At 39.8% G+C, this 18608-nt stretch overlaps 1 protein-coding gene across 7 annotated transcripts in view; it reads right to left on the bottom strand.

The window, feature by feature from the left end:
• Positions 1-18608, bottom strand: part of CBFA2T2 (CBFA2/RUNX1 partner transcriptional co-repressor 2) — a 138524-nt gene that overhangs the window by 9129 nt on the left and 110787 nt on the right. For 4 of the 7 annotated variants that reach the window (XM_008535864.2, XM_070588018.1, XM_070588019.1 and 1 more), the window contains 7 exons: positions 17609-17698; positions 14364-14545; positions 13163-13413; positions 10159-10244; positions 8765-8960; positions 1803-1871; positions 512-702 (listed from right to left, as the gene is read on the bottom strand). In XM_008535864.2, coding sequence (XP_008534086.2) covers positions 512-702; positions 1803-1871; positions 8765-8960; positions 10159-10244; positions 13163-13413; positions 14364-14545; positions 17609-17698 — 1065 coding nt within the window. The remainder of the gene's footprint in view (positions 1-511; positions 703-1802; positions 1872-8764; positions 8961-10158; positions 10245-13162; positions 13414-14363; positions 14546-17608; positions 17699-18608) is intronic. The other 3 variants (XM_008535868.2, XM_070588022.1, XM_070588021.1) reach the window with 1 other exon arrangement.

Here is an 18608-nt window from a genome sequence, read left to right as displayed (position 1 = left end):
CTGCTAGATCTGTCACTTCAATTCATAAAAGAACTATCCTGTTTAGAAACAGACCGGATGCTACAGGGCCCTGCTTTTCCTCATCCTTGCAACCTGGCTTCAGCACCGTGGGATTATTCAGTTAAATTCCCTGAGCCACAGTTTCCTCATTTGTAAAATTGGAATCCAACAATACCTACCTCACAGGGTTGTTCTGAGGACCAAAGAGACAATGCACACACTTAGCTCTGTGTCTGGCACATAGGAAGCCCACTCAGTCAATGGTGGTCATCGTTATCATTCAATTCCACAAACTCCGTCTTTAGGGTGAGTTTTCAAAATTTAAACCAACATGAACCAAGACAATATAATAATTGAGGAACAAAACTCTTCCGGTACTGAATAAAAATTATAATCATCTAGTTCAAGAGCAAACTATTGTGTCTTACTGCCCAGCACCTGAAAAGAAAGTAGTGGGCTTGGTCACTCCAGCTGCCCCAGCCCCAGCCCCCAGGGCTAACAGAGCTCTGACCTCCGTAGACTCTTCTTGCTCGTTTATGACGAGGAAGGCGTCCTCTGCAGCCTGCCGTTTGACATCTGCTATGGTTTGCTCCATCCGAGCTCTCTCTGTTGCAATCACTTCAAAGGCTTTTTGTTCTGCCTCGGCAACGGCTTTCTGGACTTCTGACATGGCCTGAATTTTCACCTTATTCACAGCTTCTTCTAGAAGAAAGTGACAGTAAAATCAACTGGCCGAGAAATCTTTTCCCTCCCACTTCACATCATTTCCTAAGAAGGGACAGAGCTGAAACAAGATGACTTTTCTAAAAACATACAGGGATGAACATATGACATACGCATTCACTTTTATTCTTATACTCACTTGTCCATTCATGCAATTATTTGTTGGGTAGGTAGATAAAGGTGGGCACTGTGCCAGGGGCTGGGGATACCTGGTGACTAAGACATAATCCATCTTCTCATAACTGTTTGTGAAAGTATAAAGGTGGCTTAGGTGCCATCATATATGTCAGTATAAGACAAGAGTTCCAAGGGAAAAAGTGATCAGCTTAACAAGTGGCAACGGAGCATCAAGAAAATGTGTCTAGGTTGAGATGGTTGAGAAATTCATTCAAAATTTAGTGAATTTTTGGAAAGTCTTGCATTCCATGCTAAGGAATTTGGCCCTTTTTCTAAAGAAAATATGAACCCCTAAAGGGTCCCATGCAAGGAAAAAAGGCTGAAGACAGAGATACCAACTGAGAGGCTAAGGCAATGATCTAGCTGATACAAGAGATTCTGAATTGAGGCAGAAGCAAGTGGCATAGAAGGGATGAGGCAGAATGAGGATGGTAGCCTCTAAGGGCCTGGAGGTGGAGGTAAAGGAGAGGAATGCTAGTGCTATGCAATGAAACAGATAAGTAAAATGCTGTGGAGGCAAGTGAGAAGGTGAGGTGCCTCTGGGGTATCCAGGTACAAAGGACCAGGAAGCAATTAGGAATATAAGACTGAACTCAGTAAGAAACATGAGCTGTAGGGGCTGGCCTGGTGGCCCAGCCGTTAAGTGCGCACGTTCCGCTTGGGCGGCCTGCGGTTCGCTGGTTCGGATCCCAGCTGCAGACATGGCACCGCTTGGCACGCCATGCTGTGGTAGGCATCCTGCATATAAAGTAGAGGAAGATGGGCACGGATGTTAGCTCAGGGCCAGTCTTCCTCAGCAAAAAGAGGAGCATTGGCAGCAGATGTTAGCTCAGGGCTAATCTTCCTCAAAAAAAAAAACAAAAAAGAAGAAGAAGAAGAAGAAGAAGAAGACAGACACATACCAGTTTTTTTCCAAAACTCCACAGGTACATATCCTGTTGTTGGCCTACTGTTGAATTCCCGCTGAGAATCTACAGAAGAGAGATAAACAGCATAGGGTCAGAAGCTATCTATAATCGACATGTTTTATTTTTATGAAAAATTTATCAGCCCTCTCATTCACCACTTAGAAAGATCAAAACATATACGGTCATTTAGTGCAAAAAATATTCTGGTAAGGGATAAAAACAGATCATAAAATAGTACACTGTTTAGTTTTAAAACAGACACAAGTGTAGACGCACATACACATGCATACCTCAAATATTAACAGTAAAAGTAGTGAGATTTTTTTTTTAAAGATTTTTAAAATTTTCCCTTTTTCTCCCCAAAGCCCCTGGGTACATAGTTGTATATTTTTAGTTGTGGGTCCTTCTAGTTGTGGCATGCAGGACACCGCCTCAGCATGGCCTGATGAGCAGTGCCATGTCTACGCCCAGGATCCAAACTGGCGAAACCCTGGGCTGATGAAGCAGAGTGCGCAAACTTAACCACTCGGCCACGGGGCCAGCCCCAGTAGTGAGATTAAAAGTGATCTTCCCTTTCTTTTTTTTTACTTATCTGTATGCTCTTATTTTTTCCCTTATGAACATGTATGTATTTTTAAGGCACTCCCTAAAATATAACTACAGATAAAAATTTCTGTGTGTGTCTGTATCCAATTTAACTGTCCCCATCATGCACAGGTTGCTGGCAAGTGCTCTCTGATATATCAGGGAATATGGCTTTTGTTTTGTGGCAACTCTGAATCCTTACAGGTAACTTAAGGAGGTTTCCTTTACAGTTTCTTAAAATGCTCATCAACAAAGAAACAAAAAAGCACGTAGTAAAGAAAATACTGATCTGGAACAGTGTATTTCAAATGTACCCCAAGAGGCATCCAAGGGGGTTGCTGGGAAGGGGACAAGGGTGAGTGACTTATCATATATGTTTATTGTGATTATAAGAAATGGTACCATTGCTTTAAAAAGTGTGAAAACTAATTAAGGTAACTTGAATTTTCCTTCTTCTTCTTCTTCTTTTTTTTTTTTTTTTGGTGAGGAAGATTGCCCCTGAGCTGACATCTGTGTCAGTCTTCCTCTATTTTGTATGTGGGACGCCTCCACAACATGGCTTGATGAGTGGTGTGTAGGTCTGCGTCTGGGATCTGCACCTGTGAACCCCAGGCCGCAGAAGCAGAGCGGGTGAACTTAACCACTATGCCACTGAGGCAGTCCCTGAACTTTTTTTTTAATGAGTCAGTGCTAGCCGACTTCCTCATTTCCTTATGCTTTGTTGAGGCTAATCTGAAAAGTAGATTTTATGCTCTGAACACTCACTCACCAACCTATGGTGCAAAGAGGAATCAGGGGAACAGCCAGTGTGGCAGGGGATGCCAGCCTGGCATGAAACGCTGTCTGAGGAGCCTTATAAAATGGTTAGTCCTCATGAGAATGCCCAGGAATTGGCTGCAAACTGGTGTTGGATAGGGTGGGAGTCTCTCCCATTCCAAGAGCTATCATCAAAAAGAACCTACTTCTGTATCCCCTGGAGTGATAAGGGGATAATAAGATTTTTTTTATTCATGTAAAATACACATAAAAATTTACATATATATATATATATATATTGAGGAAGATTAGCCCTGAGCTAAGATCTGCCACCAATCCTCCTCTTTGCTGAGGAAGACTGGCCCTGAGCTAACATCCAGGCCCATCTTCCTCCATTTTATATGTGGGACGCCTGTCACAGCATGGGTTTTCAAGCAGTGTCATGTCTGCACCCGGGATCTGAACTGGTGAACCCTGGGCCACTGAAGTGGAACGTGAGAACTTAACTGCTGCACCACAAGGATAGACCCTGGCCAATTTTTAAAACTTATTTAAGCCTCAGTTTTGCCATGTAAAAGAATATAATAGTAGTTCCTTTATCTCATTCGGCACTTTTGAAAACACATGTAAAAGCCTCAGCACTGGCTGAAACATAGTAAGAGCCCAGATAAGCTCTTATTACTAAAAGTGCTAACTAATATAGTCAGAAAGGTCAATGAAGGAACCAGACTGAAGTATTTAATAAAATGTAGCATCTGATAATTATGTCATTTCAACAGATAAAAGATGAGCATCATTAACTGATGGCAGGAAAATTTAAACTACTTGGAAAATTTTAAATGTATGTGTTTAAAACTCAAACATATCAAACTTCAATATAACATAGATGAAATTTATTGTACCGTGGGTAGGGATGAAGGTCAAGGAACAAACCACAAAGGAAGACAGGTTTGACCCCATAAATATTAGCTATCCTATCCATCAAAACAAACCAAGATCAAGTGAGCAAAAACGCCTACATGCACAATCCATTCATTTTACAGCTAAGAATATATCCTAAGGGAAAAAGGCACGGTTTGAAAAATTCTTACTATACAGAGATTTTAAATATTGCAGTACTCACTGAAAAAGAAAAACAAAACAAGCAAAAACCCATAATGTTCAAGAACAGGAATAGCTTAAGGAAATTATAGTATATTTACAAGGTATAATATTGTATAGTTACTAAAATTGTTTATAAAATCTATAATGATGTGAGATCATGCTTAATATGAATTACATTTTCAAAGAAATCAGTACAAAGTTGTAGTTCAGTATTCTCAGATACATTTCCAAAATTCTTCAGTGTGGGATGATGATCTAGTAAATTCTTTATATGTTTCTGTATTTTCTGCAATAGGCCATGCAGTTTCACTAAAAAATGATACTTACCTCATAAGGTTGCTCTGAAAATTAAACGGTAATGCACAGAAAGGAATGTTTCTCAACTCTGGTAGCCCAGGTCCCACCTCAGACCAATTAAATCAGAATCTCAAGGTGGGGCCAGGGCATCAGGAGTTTTGCAGAAGTCCCCAGGTGAGTTCTAATGGGCACCCAGGGTTAACCACCAAAGACAAGCACCTGGCTTAGAATCCAGCCTTCATGGTTAAGGTCTTCCAAACCACACTAGGAGATTTACCTCTCTGCAGGTCATATATATTTGCTATTATAACAATGGTAAAGTGTCTTTTAGCTGACTCTTCCTTCCAGTATTGCTACATCTTGATTTTTTCAGTTGCAGATATTATTGATTGACTAACCATTTCATTAAGAAAAAGTTTCATTCTCTTTTAACCCCCACCCGACCCCACCAGACACATTCACAATTCCTTCCCCTTCCTTTCCCCTAGAGAGATACTCAATACATCAATAGTCAACATTCACAGTACTCAATGTAAATGCTAATCACAGCTAGTCACGTGGTTCAGACTCTATGAATCTTTTTATCTTCTTCAACAAGTTTTTGTTTTTCTTAGAGTTAATAATTGCCTTGTTTATTCACGTGCTAAGTTTCTTATGTAAATATTTCTAAGTCAATCTCAAATTCTCCTTCTATTGTGTAAATATTTTATAAATTTCATTTTCTGAAAGAAATCTCCAGCAAGCTTCTGGGCTATTCCAGTGTGAACTGGCTGCTTTCCAGGCTTGCTGTACCACTGTTGCTGGGGACCCTCCTTCACCATCCTAGGGATTCCCTTCCTCTCTCTTTATCTAGTTCCACCTTCTGGTTTACTTCTTGTATTGGCGTAAATCCTACCAACCGTGGTAGACACCATGATAAAGGGTAGATGGGAGGTGCATTTTTCGAAGAATTGTGGGTTGTTAATCTAACACTTAATTGTTGTGGTTGAGTACAGAATTCTAAGTTAAAATAACTTTCCTTCAGAGTTGTCCTCTAACTTTCAGTGATGCTAACTAATAAATCTTTCTTCCACCGTGTTTACTTGGGAGAGTGGTTCAACCTGGAACACTGTCTTTCAGTTCTAAGTAAATTTTTTGAATTATTTCAACAACTATTCTCTCTTCTCTTTCTGTTCTGTTCACTGTTTCCGAAACTCAGATGATTTGGATATACGAGTTTCATGGATCCTCTTATTTTCTTATCTTTTTCACTCCGGGGATATTAACAATGTATTTTTTGAAGTTTTCCTTTCCCTGAAAAGCTGCTGTTAACTCCTATTTCTGTTTCCTATTTTGGTCTCCACTTTTATAATATCAGAAGCTTACCTAACTAAAACTTTGGTCACCCTTGACTGTTTGCTAACGCACGTCACTAAAAAGCTTCACGAAAGCCCCATGACTGTGGATGGTACTGATTGTGGGCTTAATTAGAGGCAGCTCTCCCAACTCATTAAACATAAATATTCAGATGCCTGGGTCCCTGAATTATAACCTCCAGGGAAAGACTTGGAATGCGTATTTGTTATAAAACAGCTAGGTGACTCTCATTCTCAGGAAAAACTGATAGCTGAGTCAGTTTCTTTACTTTTTTTTTTTAAACTTTAACTGCAAAACATTAGGTGGCTAACAAGTTCATAAAAATATTAATGCATAATTTAATGAAAAATTATGAAGTGATCACCCATAAACCTCCAGATCAAGAAAGAGAAAACTTTCAGCAACCCAAGTCCCCAAGAAGTGAGTAAGCCACAGCACTGTTTAAATGATGCTAGCCAGACTTGCAACTGTCCTGAGAACAGCTAAGAAGAATGGCAAGAGCTCACTCTGCACTCTACGCCATCTACACCTCCACCTCACAACCCTAGAGGAGACCATTCTCTTAAATCCTATAATAACCATTTTCTTGCTTTTTTCTTAACGTTTTTGCACTTATTTACGCATCTTTAAATAAAATACCAAAACATCCCTTGGTGTCTGAACAGAATCTGTTTCTGAAAATACTGTGAAACACAAATTTTCAGATTGAGAGAACCTATATTTTATTATTTCAAATGGCAAAAGGAATAATGCTATCCAGTCTCTAGTTGATTTCTCTCCAAATCACCAAAAGACTTAAATACTAAAAAATAACAATCCACCTGGATTTCTGCAGAACACCAAACATTTAAAACACTAATTATCTAATTATTTAGAAGTCATTGGTGAGTATACTTGTGTGCTATGCCAAGAATACTGCACAGTATAGGACAGTGCTACTCAAAGAAGTAGTCTACAAACTGTTATTGGTCCATGAAGAGATAAGGAACTTATGCCAGAATGCAAAACAATTATGTCTCTGAGCACATAAAGCAAGCACTGCTTAGTTTAGGGGACCCTTCTCAAAGTGAAGCAAGCAGTCCCCAGTACATCCGGGGTAAGCACGTCATATCATCACAGACCAGTAACAAGTAGTTTCTGGAGTGGTTTTGGTCCACATTTTGAATAGCACGCTTGTTTAGGATATGAATTATGCTTTCTTTCTACACTGCAACCACCATGTACTATAAGAGAAACAGTGAAATAAAAACACTAAATATGTATAATATGCACAAATAAAGATATTAACAGCTACTGTTTAAGTCAGACAGATTGAGAGTGCCCTGAGAAACGTGAGAGAAGGAAACACTGTGATCCGTGAAGAGCTAAACCTAGATTGACAATATAATTTATCATCCCAATTGTCGTCATTTCGGAGAATGGGGGAGATGCTAGTAATAGTTATGAGAGGATAACAAACATACACTGGAACTGTCTCTGACAAATCAGAACACACAGGCACCCTAGCTAAACCTTCAAGCAAAAGATAAAGATGAGTAGAGGTCCATGCAAAGCAATTTTTTGTGTCTGTGTGAGGAAGATTGTTGCTGAGCTAACATCTGTGCCAATCTTCCTCTATTTTATGTGGGATGCCGCCACACTGTGGCTTGATGAGCACTGCCAGGTCCACGCCCAGGATCTGAACCTGTGAACCCAAGGCAACTGAAGCAGAGCACACGAACTTAACCACTACACCACTGGGCTGGCCCCAGTGCAAAGCAATATTTAAATGACACCAGCAAGACCTGCAATCCTGGCTGGAGGAGAGCTGACTCATGACTCCAGCTCACTCTGCATTCTATGCCTTCTTACCTGCATGCAGGCAGACTCGTTGATGGAAGGTCTGTGATTTGGATGATGAACTTTCTGCAAGCTGTTACAGGGAATATTTGTGAAGGTTCAGATGGTGAGGGAAACCTGAGGACTAGCTTTGAAGTTTTTATGAAAGGAATCATACCACAACTATAAGTATTCTTTGATATCTGGCTGTGCTAGATATTCCACAATGGTGCTAATCTATGGTTGACTCAAGAGTCACCTCTGTGGGTGGAGTGGGGGAGTGGGATTCCTTAGTTACCAACGTCTTTGCCTCAATTTTTGTAGTCTTTTTGAGAATAATGTCTGTCTTCTGTGGAACATGTGAGGTCTGTCGTAAGAAGATATTCATTCTCATTGGTGAAAACTGGGAACCTGGAGCAGGTGGGTGAGGAATGAGTGATCACAGATGGCCCGTCATTCAGCTGTGCCTTTGCACAGGGCACCTTTTCAGTTACTAGGTGAATGTGATGGAACATTTTTAGGGAAACGGCTGTGGGGCCCTGGAAGCACCTTGGATTGAGAGAAGAGTTGCTCATATCTCTGCTGCTTCATGCTGGGAAAAGGCAACACAGCTTGGTACAGTAAAAGTTTTGTAGGAGGCAGTCAGGCAGTGGTTGATAAATGGTATTTCCCTGGATGGGAAGCAGGAAAAAGAGGAGGGAAGGTGAGGTGAACACTTTCAGGGCTACTGTGAGGAATAAATGTGATGTACAGGAGAGCACCCAGTATACTCAGTCAGGCTGAATTTAACAACCAAACACACTTTGATCATCATCTAGCACATATATAGAGTTAAAAACAGAACGAAATCAAATATTCTCATTCTTCATGAGGAAGACAACATGTCTTGAATGTTCCAGATACTCACTCCTTGACATACTTCCTCATTTACTCTACATAATAACCTGGGTCTCTCTAACTCCACGATCTAGCACCATCTTCCTTTAAAGTAAAATATAAAAAAGTCTTCCTTGTCATGTTAGGTGACAATCTCTCCTTACCATTGCTGAGAGAATCTGCACTCCCAGGACTGTGCTGCCTGGAGACCAACTCGCTCCCTGTCTTCCTCATCTCTGTGTTTTCGTTATATCGTCTTTTCCAGTAGTTGAGTTCTTCACGATCAGATTCCTGACAGCGCCGCAGAACCGCCATGGAGCGCCTTGTTTTCTCTACCATTTCCATAATACAATTCAGGGCCTGAGCCAAAGGGGAAGTCAGGCAGAGGCAAGATGAGGACATTCAAGCAACCAACATAAAAATCAAGAACAGGTAAACCATAAAGAATGAAATTTTAACTGTTTTATAAGTTTAGCAGGATCAAGTTTACATTTGAAAGCCTTTCTCACTGCTGTTTTTTTTTTTTGTTTTTTTTTTTTGCCAAGGAAGATTAGCCCTGAGCTAACATTTTGCCAATCTTCCTCCAGTTTATATGTGGGTTGTTGCCACAGCATGGCTAATAAAACAGTATAGATCTGCACCTGGGATCTGAACCCGCAAACCTGAGCCGCCAAAGTGAAGTGTGCTGGAATTAACCACTACACCATGGGGCCAGCCTCTCTCACTGCTTCTTTATATATGTATATATATATATGTAGACACACATACACACATTTAATTTTTTTTTTGAATTTCAAAATAACATTTTTTTGGATTCAAGGTTGAAACAGCCAGGGTCTCATTATAATATGGTCCTTTAAAGACTATGGTGTAACCACATTATATATCAGCCCAAAACATACCAAATCATCTGATAAAGCCAGAGATCTATATAAGAATGTAATCAGAAAAATAACATCCAGAGACAATATCACTCAAGAAGGAAAAGCTGCTGTACGTATATTTCAAACAGGTACTACATCTTCTCTTCCCTTTTTAATGAGAGGGGAAACTCTCTTCCACCAGGACAGAGAACTCAGGCTTACATTCTGTACTATTACACTAACTCTCATTTGTATTTGAGGAAGCTCCATTTATTTAACACTTCCTATATACCAGGCCCCGTGACAAGCACCTTAGATATTATTACAACCCTCTTGTGAATTCAAATAATTCAGCATTCTTTTTTTTTTTAAGGTATAAAAATTAAGGCTACAAATGGTGAAGCAATTTGCCCACTGCACAAAGGCAGGAAGTGGCAAAGCTGGGACCTAAACTCACAAACCTATGTTTTAACCATTAAACTACATAACTTCACTTCGTTATGACCTGAAGTGATCACCCCACCATAAAGATTTGAGAGTTATTCTTAGCTCTCTAGCTGGGGGAGTAGTAGATAAATCAGCTTTTATTGCAAAGACATTGTGGCTCTGGTTAAATTCACTTCAATTACTATTCGTAATATTGAGAATTAAAAGTAATAAGTACTTAGGAAAGTTACACACTGTAAGAGTCTTACATGATCAAGATGTTTCCATTCATCAGCCCATTCCCTTTCTGTCAAACGGTGGTCTACCAACTCATCTTGATAGCCTCCATTTAGACCTATTAGAAATTAGAGATTAAATTTCAAGAATACAGTAAACAGAATTCCACCAAGTAAATACACACACATTCATACCAAGTGTCAGCACACTACTAAGGCCGTGATTCAGGATGGAGTGTGGGACCCACAAAATGACATAAAACCAACAAAAAAATCACTATTCAGAATATATAAAAAAACTCCTACAAATCAATTATGAAAGACAAATAGCCCAAAAGAAAAAGAGGCAAAAGAAATAAACAGGTATATCACAGAAAGTACAGATGGTCCATAAACACAGGAAAAGACACTCAAACTCATTAGTCACACAGTGCAAATAAAATCATCATTAAGATAACATTTTACATCTTTACATTGGAAAAAATTAAATTGTCAGATAATACGAAGTGTTGACAAGGATGCAGCACAATGTAAATGCTTAACCACCACAACTAGAGTGGGTACTGTACAAGCACTTGGAAACAACTTAATGTTACCAAAATATTAATTTTTACTTGGTTTTAATATATACTGAAATTTGCAGGAACACAAAGACTGTGTGAATCAAGGGTATATAGAGTTAAGAGTTGTCGACTATTTTGAAGAATGTCACATATTGCTAGACTGCTCACAGAATTTGAATTATTAATATAACACATCTGTTATCACTCTGAATTTATAAGTGTTGTATTCATAGTGATTCTGTATCTATGCAAGCAACTGCTTATTTGATTATATCTTCTATAGTGATGAATGAGCACTAACGTATTATAAAATACTTTCTTATATATTACGCTTTAGAATATTGATCCTAAAATTATATGTCTAAGGTAGGCTACAGTATTCATAAATTTCATTTTAGGAGAATGGGGGTGGGGTGTTACAATATATTTGTTTATAAAGGGGCAGGGGAAAAAATGGTTTGGTAAGAGCTGAGAACCACTGTACTATGGCATATGTTTTCAAAAGAGGACTGGGGAGGGGCCGGTCCCGTGGCCGAGTGGTTAAGTTCGCGCGCTCTGCTGCAGGCAGCCCAGTGTTTCGTCAGTTCGAATCCTGGGCACGGACATGGCACTGCTCATCAAACCACGCTGAGGCGGCGTCCCACATGCCACAACTAGAAGGATCCACAAGTAAGAATATACAACTATGTACCGGGGGGCTTTGGGGAGAAAAAGGGAAAAAAAAATAAAATAAAATCTTAAAAAAAAAAAAAAAAAGAGGACTGGGGAAAATTGAGGAATCTGTAATGAGCCTGGAAGACAAATGGTTAAACCTGAAATAAACAATCAAGGGAGAGGATTAAAGGTCTTTCAAATAGAACATTTCAAGATGAAAAAGTTTTTTTAAAATTGTTAGAAATGCAAGGAAAATCTGACCAAAATGAAGTTATAGCTAGTTTTTAGGATACTTTTCTCTTAGAAAGTAACAGATCGAACTGGCAAAAAATTTGTATGAATATGGAAGAAACCAACAGCAAACCTAGTTTTTAACATAAAAAGAGAGACATAGGAAAAAGGGGATTGGATCATACACAACAGCTGCTAAGGGGGGGCGTCATAACATGCTGGCAACGTACCTAAGCCTTGGGCACCGGACAGCTGGGGTCTGAATCTTATCTGTGCTACTTTGTAGCTATGGGATTTTGGCCACAGTTTTTTCATCTGTCATCTACAAAAAGGGCATAACAACTGCATAGGACTGCTATGAAGATTAAGTGAGATAATGTATGTACACCACAATCTATGTGGTACCTAAGATTCAGTAAATGTTGGCAGCTGAGAACACCACTGCTGTCACGGTCCTCACCATTCAGCCACCACTGCATGAAGCCAGAGCCCTATTGTGCGGTCCAAGCCCCTGAAAGATGCTAGTGAGCCTAAGTCAGAACAGGGACGGGCAAATGTGTTGCAACATTTCACTCCACAGGGGACCCCACAGATGGAAATAGAGGGGAAACCCTGGAAGCTAGTAGCCAGTTGGTTCTCTGCTCTGACACATGCTCAGCAGTTAAACTCCAAACAACCTCCTGCAGTAAACTTGAGTACATGACAAAGAGCTCTTGTTCAAAACTGATCTCCAGTGAGGTTTGTTAAGGGCCTTTTTGTTTCTTCCTAAATTTAATGGTTACAGAGGTGGCATGTGCCAGGTATTCCAAATGTAAAAATGACCCAGCACAGGTGGTGGTTATCTCCACTTTAGAATTGAGTTATCCGAGGATCAGAGAGCTGAAGCAACTTGCATAAGATCTCACAGCTAGTTAGGATGCAGAGCCAATATTTAAATTTACATATACCTTACCTCTCCTGACCTAAACAATCTATGCACTTTCACCTCCAAGACCATATATTTTAAATCTTTCTTAGTTTTAAAAATGTTTCATTCTGAAATAAATTCAGACTTTCAGAGAGGTTGCAAGAACAGTACAAAGACTTCTCATTTACCCTTCATTCAGATTTCCCAAAGGTCCCCTACAGTACATAGCTGTATATTGTAGCTGTGGGTCCTCCTAGTTGTGCTATGTGGGACGCTGCCTCAGCATGGCTTGATGAGTGGTGCTAGGTCCACGCCCAGGATCCGAACCAGTGAAACCCTGGCCACCGAAGTGGAGTGCACAAACTTAACCACTTGGCCACGGGCCCAGCCCCTATCATTCTCTATCTTTTTTCTGAATCATCTGAGAATAAATGATACCCTTTTATTCTTAAGTATTTCACTGTGTATTTCCTAAAATTCGTTTAATTCTACTTCTATCATATGATAAGAAGAAGATATGAAGTAAGATCAATTCTAATAGTCTTTTTAATGTATAATATTGTTTTATCTTATCAGCGGAAAAAGGCAATAATGACGTTATTTTGCTTTATCACTGAGTAGAAAAGAAACTCAAGGATTCAATCTGAATTTAAATCATTACCATGCTGCTTACGTCACTTACTAAGATTGTGGTGTCTGTCACGAACTTCTCGATGTTCCAGCATCTTGGGTTCACGATACAGGTGGGAAGTTGCAATATCTTCTAAGGTGTAGTGCTGAAGAGGCGGAGGAGTAGGATGAAACTGGCCCCCAGGATTCATGAGGGGCACAGTGAGGGCAGGACTGTGCCGGGGAGCAGGGCTGATGGTACACACTCTCTTGGCAGGAGGCTCAGGAGCAATTGTCTCTCTTTCAAACCCGCTCTCTTCCCTCCTGTAAAAGAACCAGAAGTACATATCTGAGCCCGTCAACAGGCATTCACACAAACATTTCCTGAGTACCTACTTTGTGCTATGCACTCTCACAAACAAGAAAACAGCAAGAAATGGTTTGACATGAGGCATAAACGGAAATGTCCCTCAGGGACCAGGCAGATAACGGTTCCTGCTGATTTATTCCAGTATTCAGAGGTCAAATCCATGCATATCCAGGCAGAAACCCCTCAACCTCACAAAGCAAAGGAGAAACTAAGGAGATGACAGCATTTTCCTATATGAGAGGAATATGAGTTCAACTATGTTTGGGAATGTTTTGAGATCAAATTTGCTACTGTGGAGGGAGGTCAGTTACTAGAAAGAAACAATTCTCTACGTGGGAGAAAAGTCTCACATAATTAATACACTTGTGAGTTGGTAGGGTTTTTAATCATTTAGGTTCAACTGTAACAAACTTCCTACTGTTGTTAAATTATTGCTTCCTTGACAAAACATAGAACATTGTGGTAGACACTCATACTAAAATTTCCAGAATAAATTAATATAATTTCAATCTTCAAAGTAAAGGTGATTCATTAACAAGTACCAATAATTAATTGTTACACTTTTACAAGACTTCACACATTAGAAAAAATGCCTTGGGAAGATTGTATTTCTTACGGCTCTGGAACAGTGAACCCACAGGATGCTCTGGAGCAGAATTTCTCACCAAGGGTATACAGAATCATCTGAAGAGTTTTTGAAAAATACTCATGTCTGGGAGCTACACCTATAGATTTGAGAAGCATTCTGCTGCCTGATGTTGGGACAAAGCAAAACGAATCTTAGAAATTCTGAGTCCATACCGATACACAACCACCATAATCAAATTCTCCTTCTTTCACAAGCAAAGAACAAGCTCAGAGTGGTTCCAGAAAAGCAAGAACAACGAAGCTCTTCTCTGCTCACCTCTCTGGACTGGGCCTTTTCCCATTTCCATGCACTTCCATGAGCAGCTCAGAAGAGTCTGCAGGCGACGCAATACTGGTGTTGAGCAGAAGGTGCTCATGCTGAGCCAGGTACTGGGATGGCGTCTGCTTAGCAGCCCGAGCGCAGTGCAGCAGTTCTCGCTGCAGCAGTGGCAGGTTAGCCTTGAAAAGAAGAAGCAGGGGCTGGAAGGTACTTTTTCCAGTGTTGGGCTCTACACAACAGGGCTCGCCACCTCAAAAGGTTTCACAAACCAGATGACACAAGACAAAAGCCCTTTTCTCCCTGTCAGTCTGATTTTCAAACGCCTCTCTATGAATAAAGTGACATCTATTATACTGAACTTGAGTTATTGGTTGACTTGTCTCTTGCCCCTACAAGATGTAAATCCCCTTCGGGAAGAGACTGCATTTTATTTACCTTTGTGGCCTAGTAGAGAGTCAAAGCTCACTGTAGGTTTGTTGAACATAATAATTTAGAAACTTAAAACATTTTTGAAGACTTCAGTCAGAGAATTAGTACTGCCTACATGGGAGTAGGAGGAATTCATTCTTTCCTCTATCATTACAAGCCCTGGTTTCTGTCTTCTGAATCCCAACTTGTCTCTCATAGCTTCCCTTCATGTGATCTATGAGAGCTGCCAGGGAATTCTGGAAACAGTGATTATTCCGGCTTGGTTGGAACATGGTGTTTTGAAAAAAGTATTGGGAATGATGATAATGAAAGCAACAAGCCTTAGACTAGGCTCTGAGGATTCACAGGTAACACAAGGACATGCTCTATTTCTGTGGTGTGGCACCCTAGTTGGGCACATTTCCTTATTCTGTAAAAGGACAGTTAATTATCTACTGATTATTTTTCCTTCTCCTCAAACTTAGAAAAACTCTAAAGGTGATAAATCATATAAAAAATGCTATCCATCTTTAAACTTAACTATAGTTCCTTCACACATAAAATGTACTTTTCCCATATTCCCTTTTATTAAAAAAAAGTAAGAATTATATTTTTCTCCCAAAATTTAAAAATAATTCAGCCTGAGCCCATAATAGAAGTCTTTATCCCACAGGAAACAGATGAGCAAGTGAAAGGAGAGTTTTAAAGTAGTCATCCCTTTACCAAAGGTTAATTTAGCAGGCACCATAATTAGAGATCATTTTAAAGCAGAAATAAATTGACAAAAACCCAAATGCTAGCCAAAATGCTGCTATAACAACCTACCTCAAGCTGTTTTCCAAAGTAACAGAGTTAAGAATAGAGAATTTGACCACATAAAACAATTTTTAAGTCTGTTCTATAACCTCAATCTTGTAGCAACTGTAAAAACTTAATTGAAAAAAATACCATGTCAGATCTTTACACACCTGTGCCATGTGTCCTTTGATGAATTAAAAAGAAAAAAGCTAATTATTTCCTATTAACACAAATTTCACAATTTTTCTTGATTTCAAAATCTGAGGGGAAATAATTGTCTACTGGCTCTGACATACAGAAGAGAGACCAAGACAGAACTAGCACAGCTGGTTCGGGGCTGAAAAAAGCACTACAGACTGCTCTGAGAGGCTGAGACTTCAGTGCTATCAGAACTGAGCCACAACACAGGCAGTATACCTGAGACCTATGCACTTCCTTGTATGTCTGTTATGCTCTAATTTTTTTTTTTTTCCTGAGGAAGATTCACCCTGAGCTAACATCTGTGCCAATCTTCCCTTATTCTGTATGTGGACTGCCACCACAGCATGGCTGCTGACAACTGGTGTAGGTCTGATCCTGGGAACTGAACCAGGCCACCAAAGCAAAGCATGCTGAACTTAACCACTAGGCTACAGGGCTGGACCCTATCTCTAATTTTTAAAGTTATAAAAACCTGGTATCAGTACTTCAGTAAGATGACTCATCTTTTTGACGTTACTCTATTTTCTTAGGAAATGAAGGTAAAGTACAAGAAGGTAAAGGGGCATTCTTACTTGGCTAGATATTTGACGATTTGTGAGTCAAGAGGCAAAATTGAAGATACTACGTAGGTACTCATACACAAGAGAGAAGAAAATTAATTTCCACAAATACTCTACTGACAAAAGTTAAATTACAAACACACATGAGGTACAGTTTTCTTGTGCTATCATTCTACTACTAATGAAAAGAATAGTATTCATTTGGGGAGAGGTGATGGATTAAGGATAATATTTAGCTTAACTGGAGTTCAAAGTTACTGTTCCCTATTATCAAATCAACTATAAATGTTCATCTGTAAAAACCATTCCCGGGCTGTACAAAACCATGTAGTGGGCTGGATTTGGGTCTCAGGTTTCCAAATAATGCCTGGTCTAAAGCACACCGCTATTTGACTCTAGTCTTTCACTGCCTTTGAACTATTTTACAACTCTACAAGTTACAGATAACTGATGGCAATGCAAAATAATTGTTGTCTATGGACATGCATAAACTTATGTCCAGTAGAGCTTTAACCGACTTCCGTTGCCCGCTCTAGAAGCCAATTTTACTTCTGTTTGCACACTCATCAATAATCCTGATCTACAAATGTGTCTGTTCTGTGGATTCTCACCTGAACTAGTTATAACACATTACTGATTCCCTCAGCAATAATGAGTTAAATAAAATCTTTGATGTGAGTTTGTTTTTTATCTGTATGAGTCATAATTTCACCTGTTTTTGAAAATTACAGTTTAAAAGGAAAAGACAGAAACTTTACAGTGGAAAAGCATGGCGGACACTGCCTTTACCAAGTGATCAAAGTCAACATCACCGATTCTGAGACAAGTTAACATCTCTGTCTCCTGAGGGCATGCAGTGATACCACTTACTAGCTAGTCCTGCCTAAAATGCGTAACACACACACTCTCCACCCTCTGTCTACAACCAAAAGATTTAGTGTCCAGTTACTTCCTCTACTAAGAGCCCAGCCTCCACGCCACCCACACCTCTGGCCCACTCACCTCCAGCTACCCCTGCTCCTAACTTGCTCCTTCTATGTGTTACCAGCAGCATCTGCATACAGACCACAACTCAAGACTTTTGCAATTCTCATCTTATCAAGTACATGGCTTATCTGCAGACTGCCCTCACATTTCTCTAGCAGCCCAAAATAAAATAAAGATAGGAAAATGTGACAAGATGCCCTGATTTAAATCACAGAACAGGGATCAGCAGCAGATCTTGAGGAAATGTTGAAGCTAAATTATATTCAGTAATTATCTCATAAAATTTACCTTGAGGAATGGAATCACAAAAGGACGAAGAGGAAAGTTTGTAGCCTCTTGGAGCTTGCAATGGAATTCTTCAATTGTTACTGTTGAGTTCTGAAAAGATAAACAACATTGTTCAACTTCTAAAACCGGACAGTGTCCTCTGAATATAAATCTGATAGTATTGAATCTTTTAAAATCATAAGTAAAAAGATAATTCCAAGAGCACTACTGTGAAAGATCCCTTTCAAAGGTTAACTGAATTCTGTTATTTATGAAAGAAATTCACCTCCTTGATTTTCTTTCCTCTACTACCCCAAATCTAAATTCTCCTCTATGCTCAGCAGCCCGGGCTGTAGAACAGGGCACTGCCTTCCTCACTGCCTGTGAAGACAAGCAACTCAGGTCTCTTGTATTGAAGGATGCATCACAAGTTGCCTCAGGAACAGGAAACCAAGCTTAAGATGTTCCCTGAACAGATCCTGAATCAGTCCAGGACATCAACTTAAAGACTCAATAACGTAGAGCCTCATTTCTTTAGAAGTTCATTTCTTCATAGCTTCTGCCTACCTCCTAGCATCAGTTCCCCAAATCTTCTAAATCAGAAGTTAAAAAACCAAACCAAACCAAAACAAAACCCAATAGGTGCCCTCTACCTTCAAGTGGTCTATTTGCATATCAGAGCACCTCCAAATAAGCAGACTCTCACTGGTAAGATTTTAGTATTCCTAGCAAAGTTATTAGCACTTCGCCTGTACTTTTTCAAGTCTGGCTTTAAACTAAGATTCTCAGCTCCTTTGTTAAAGGAGAATGGTACAGAAAAATATTTTTTTCAAAGTTCACAAAATATTTTCAATTCCCTAAAACACAGCATAATAATGACTTAAAAAAACAAAACAAGGGGCTGGCTCCCAGGCCGAGTGGTCAAGTTCACACGCTCTGCTCTGGGGGCCCAGGGTTTCGCTGGTTCGAATCCTGAGCGTGGACATGGCACCACTCATCAGGCCATGCTGAGGCGGCATCC

This window comes from Equus przewalskii, chromosome 21 (assembly GCF_037783145.1).
Source record: "Equus przewalskii isolate Varuska chromosome 21, EquPr2, whole genome shotgun sequence".
Taxonomy (NCBI): Eukaryota; Metazoa; Chordata; class Mammalia; order Perissodactyla; family Equidae; genus Equus; species Equus przewalskii.
Note: the sequence above shows the minus strand (reverse complement) of the source record. Positions and strands in the feature narration are given on the sequence as shown.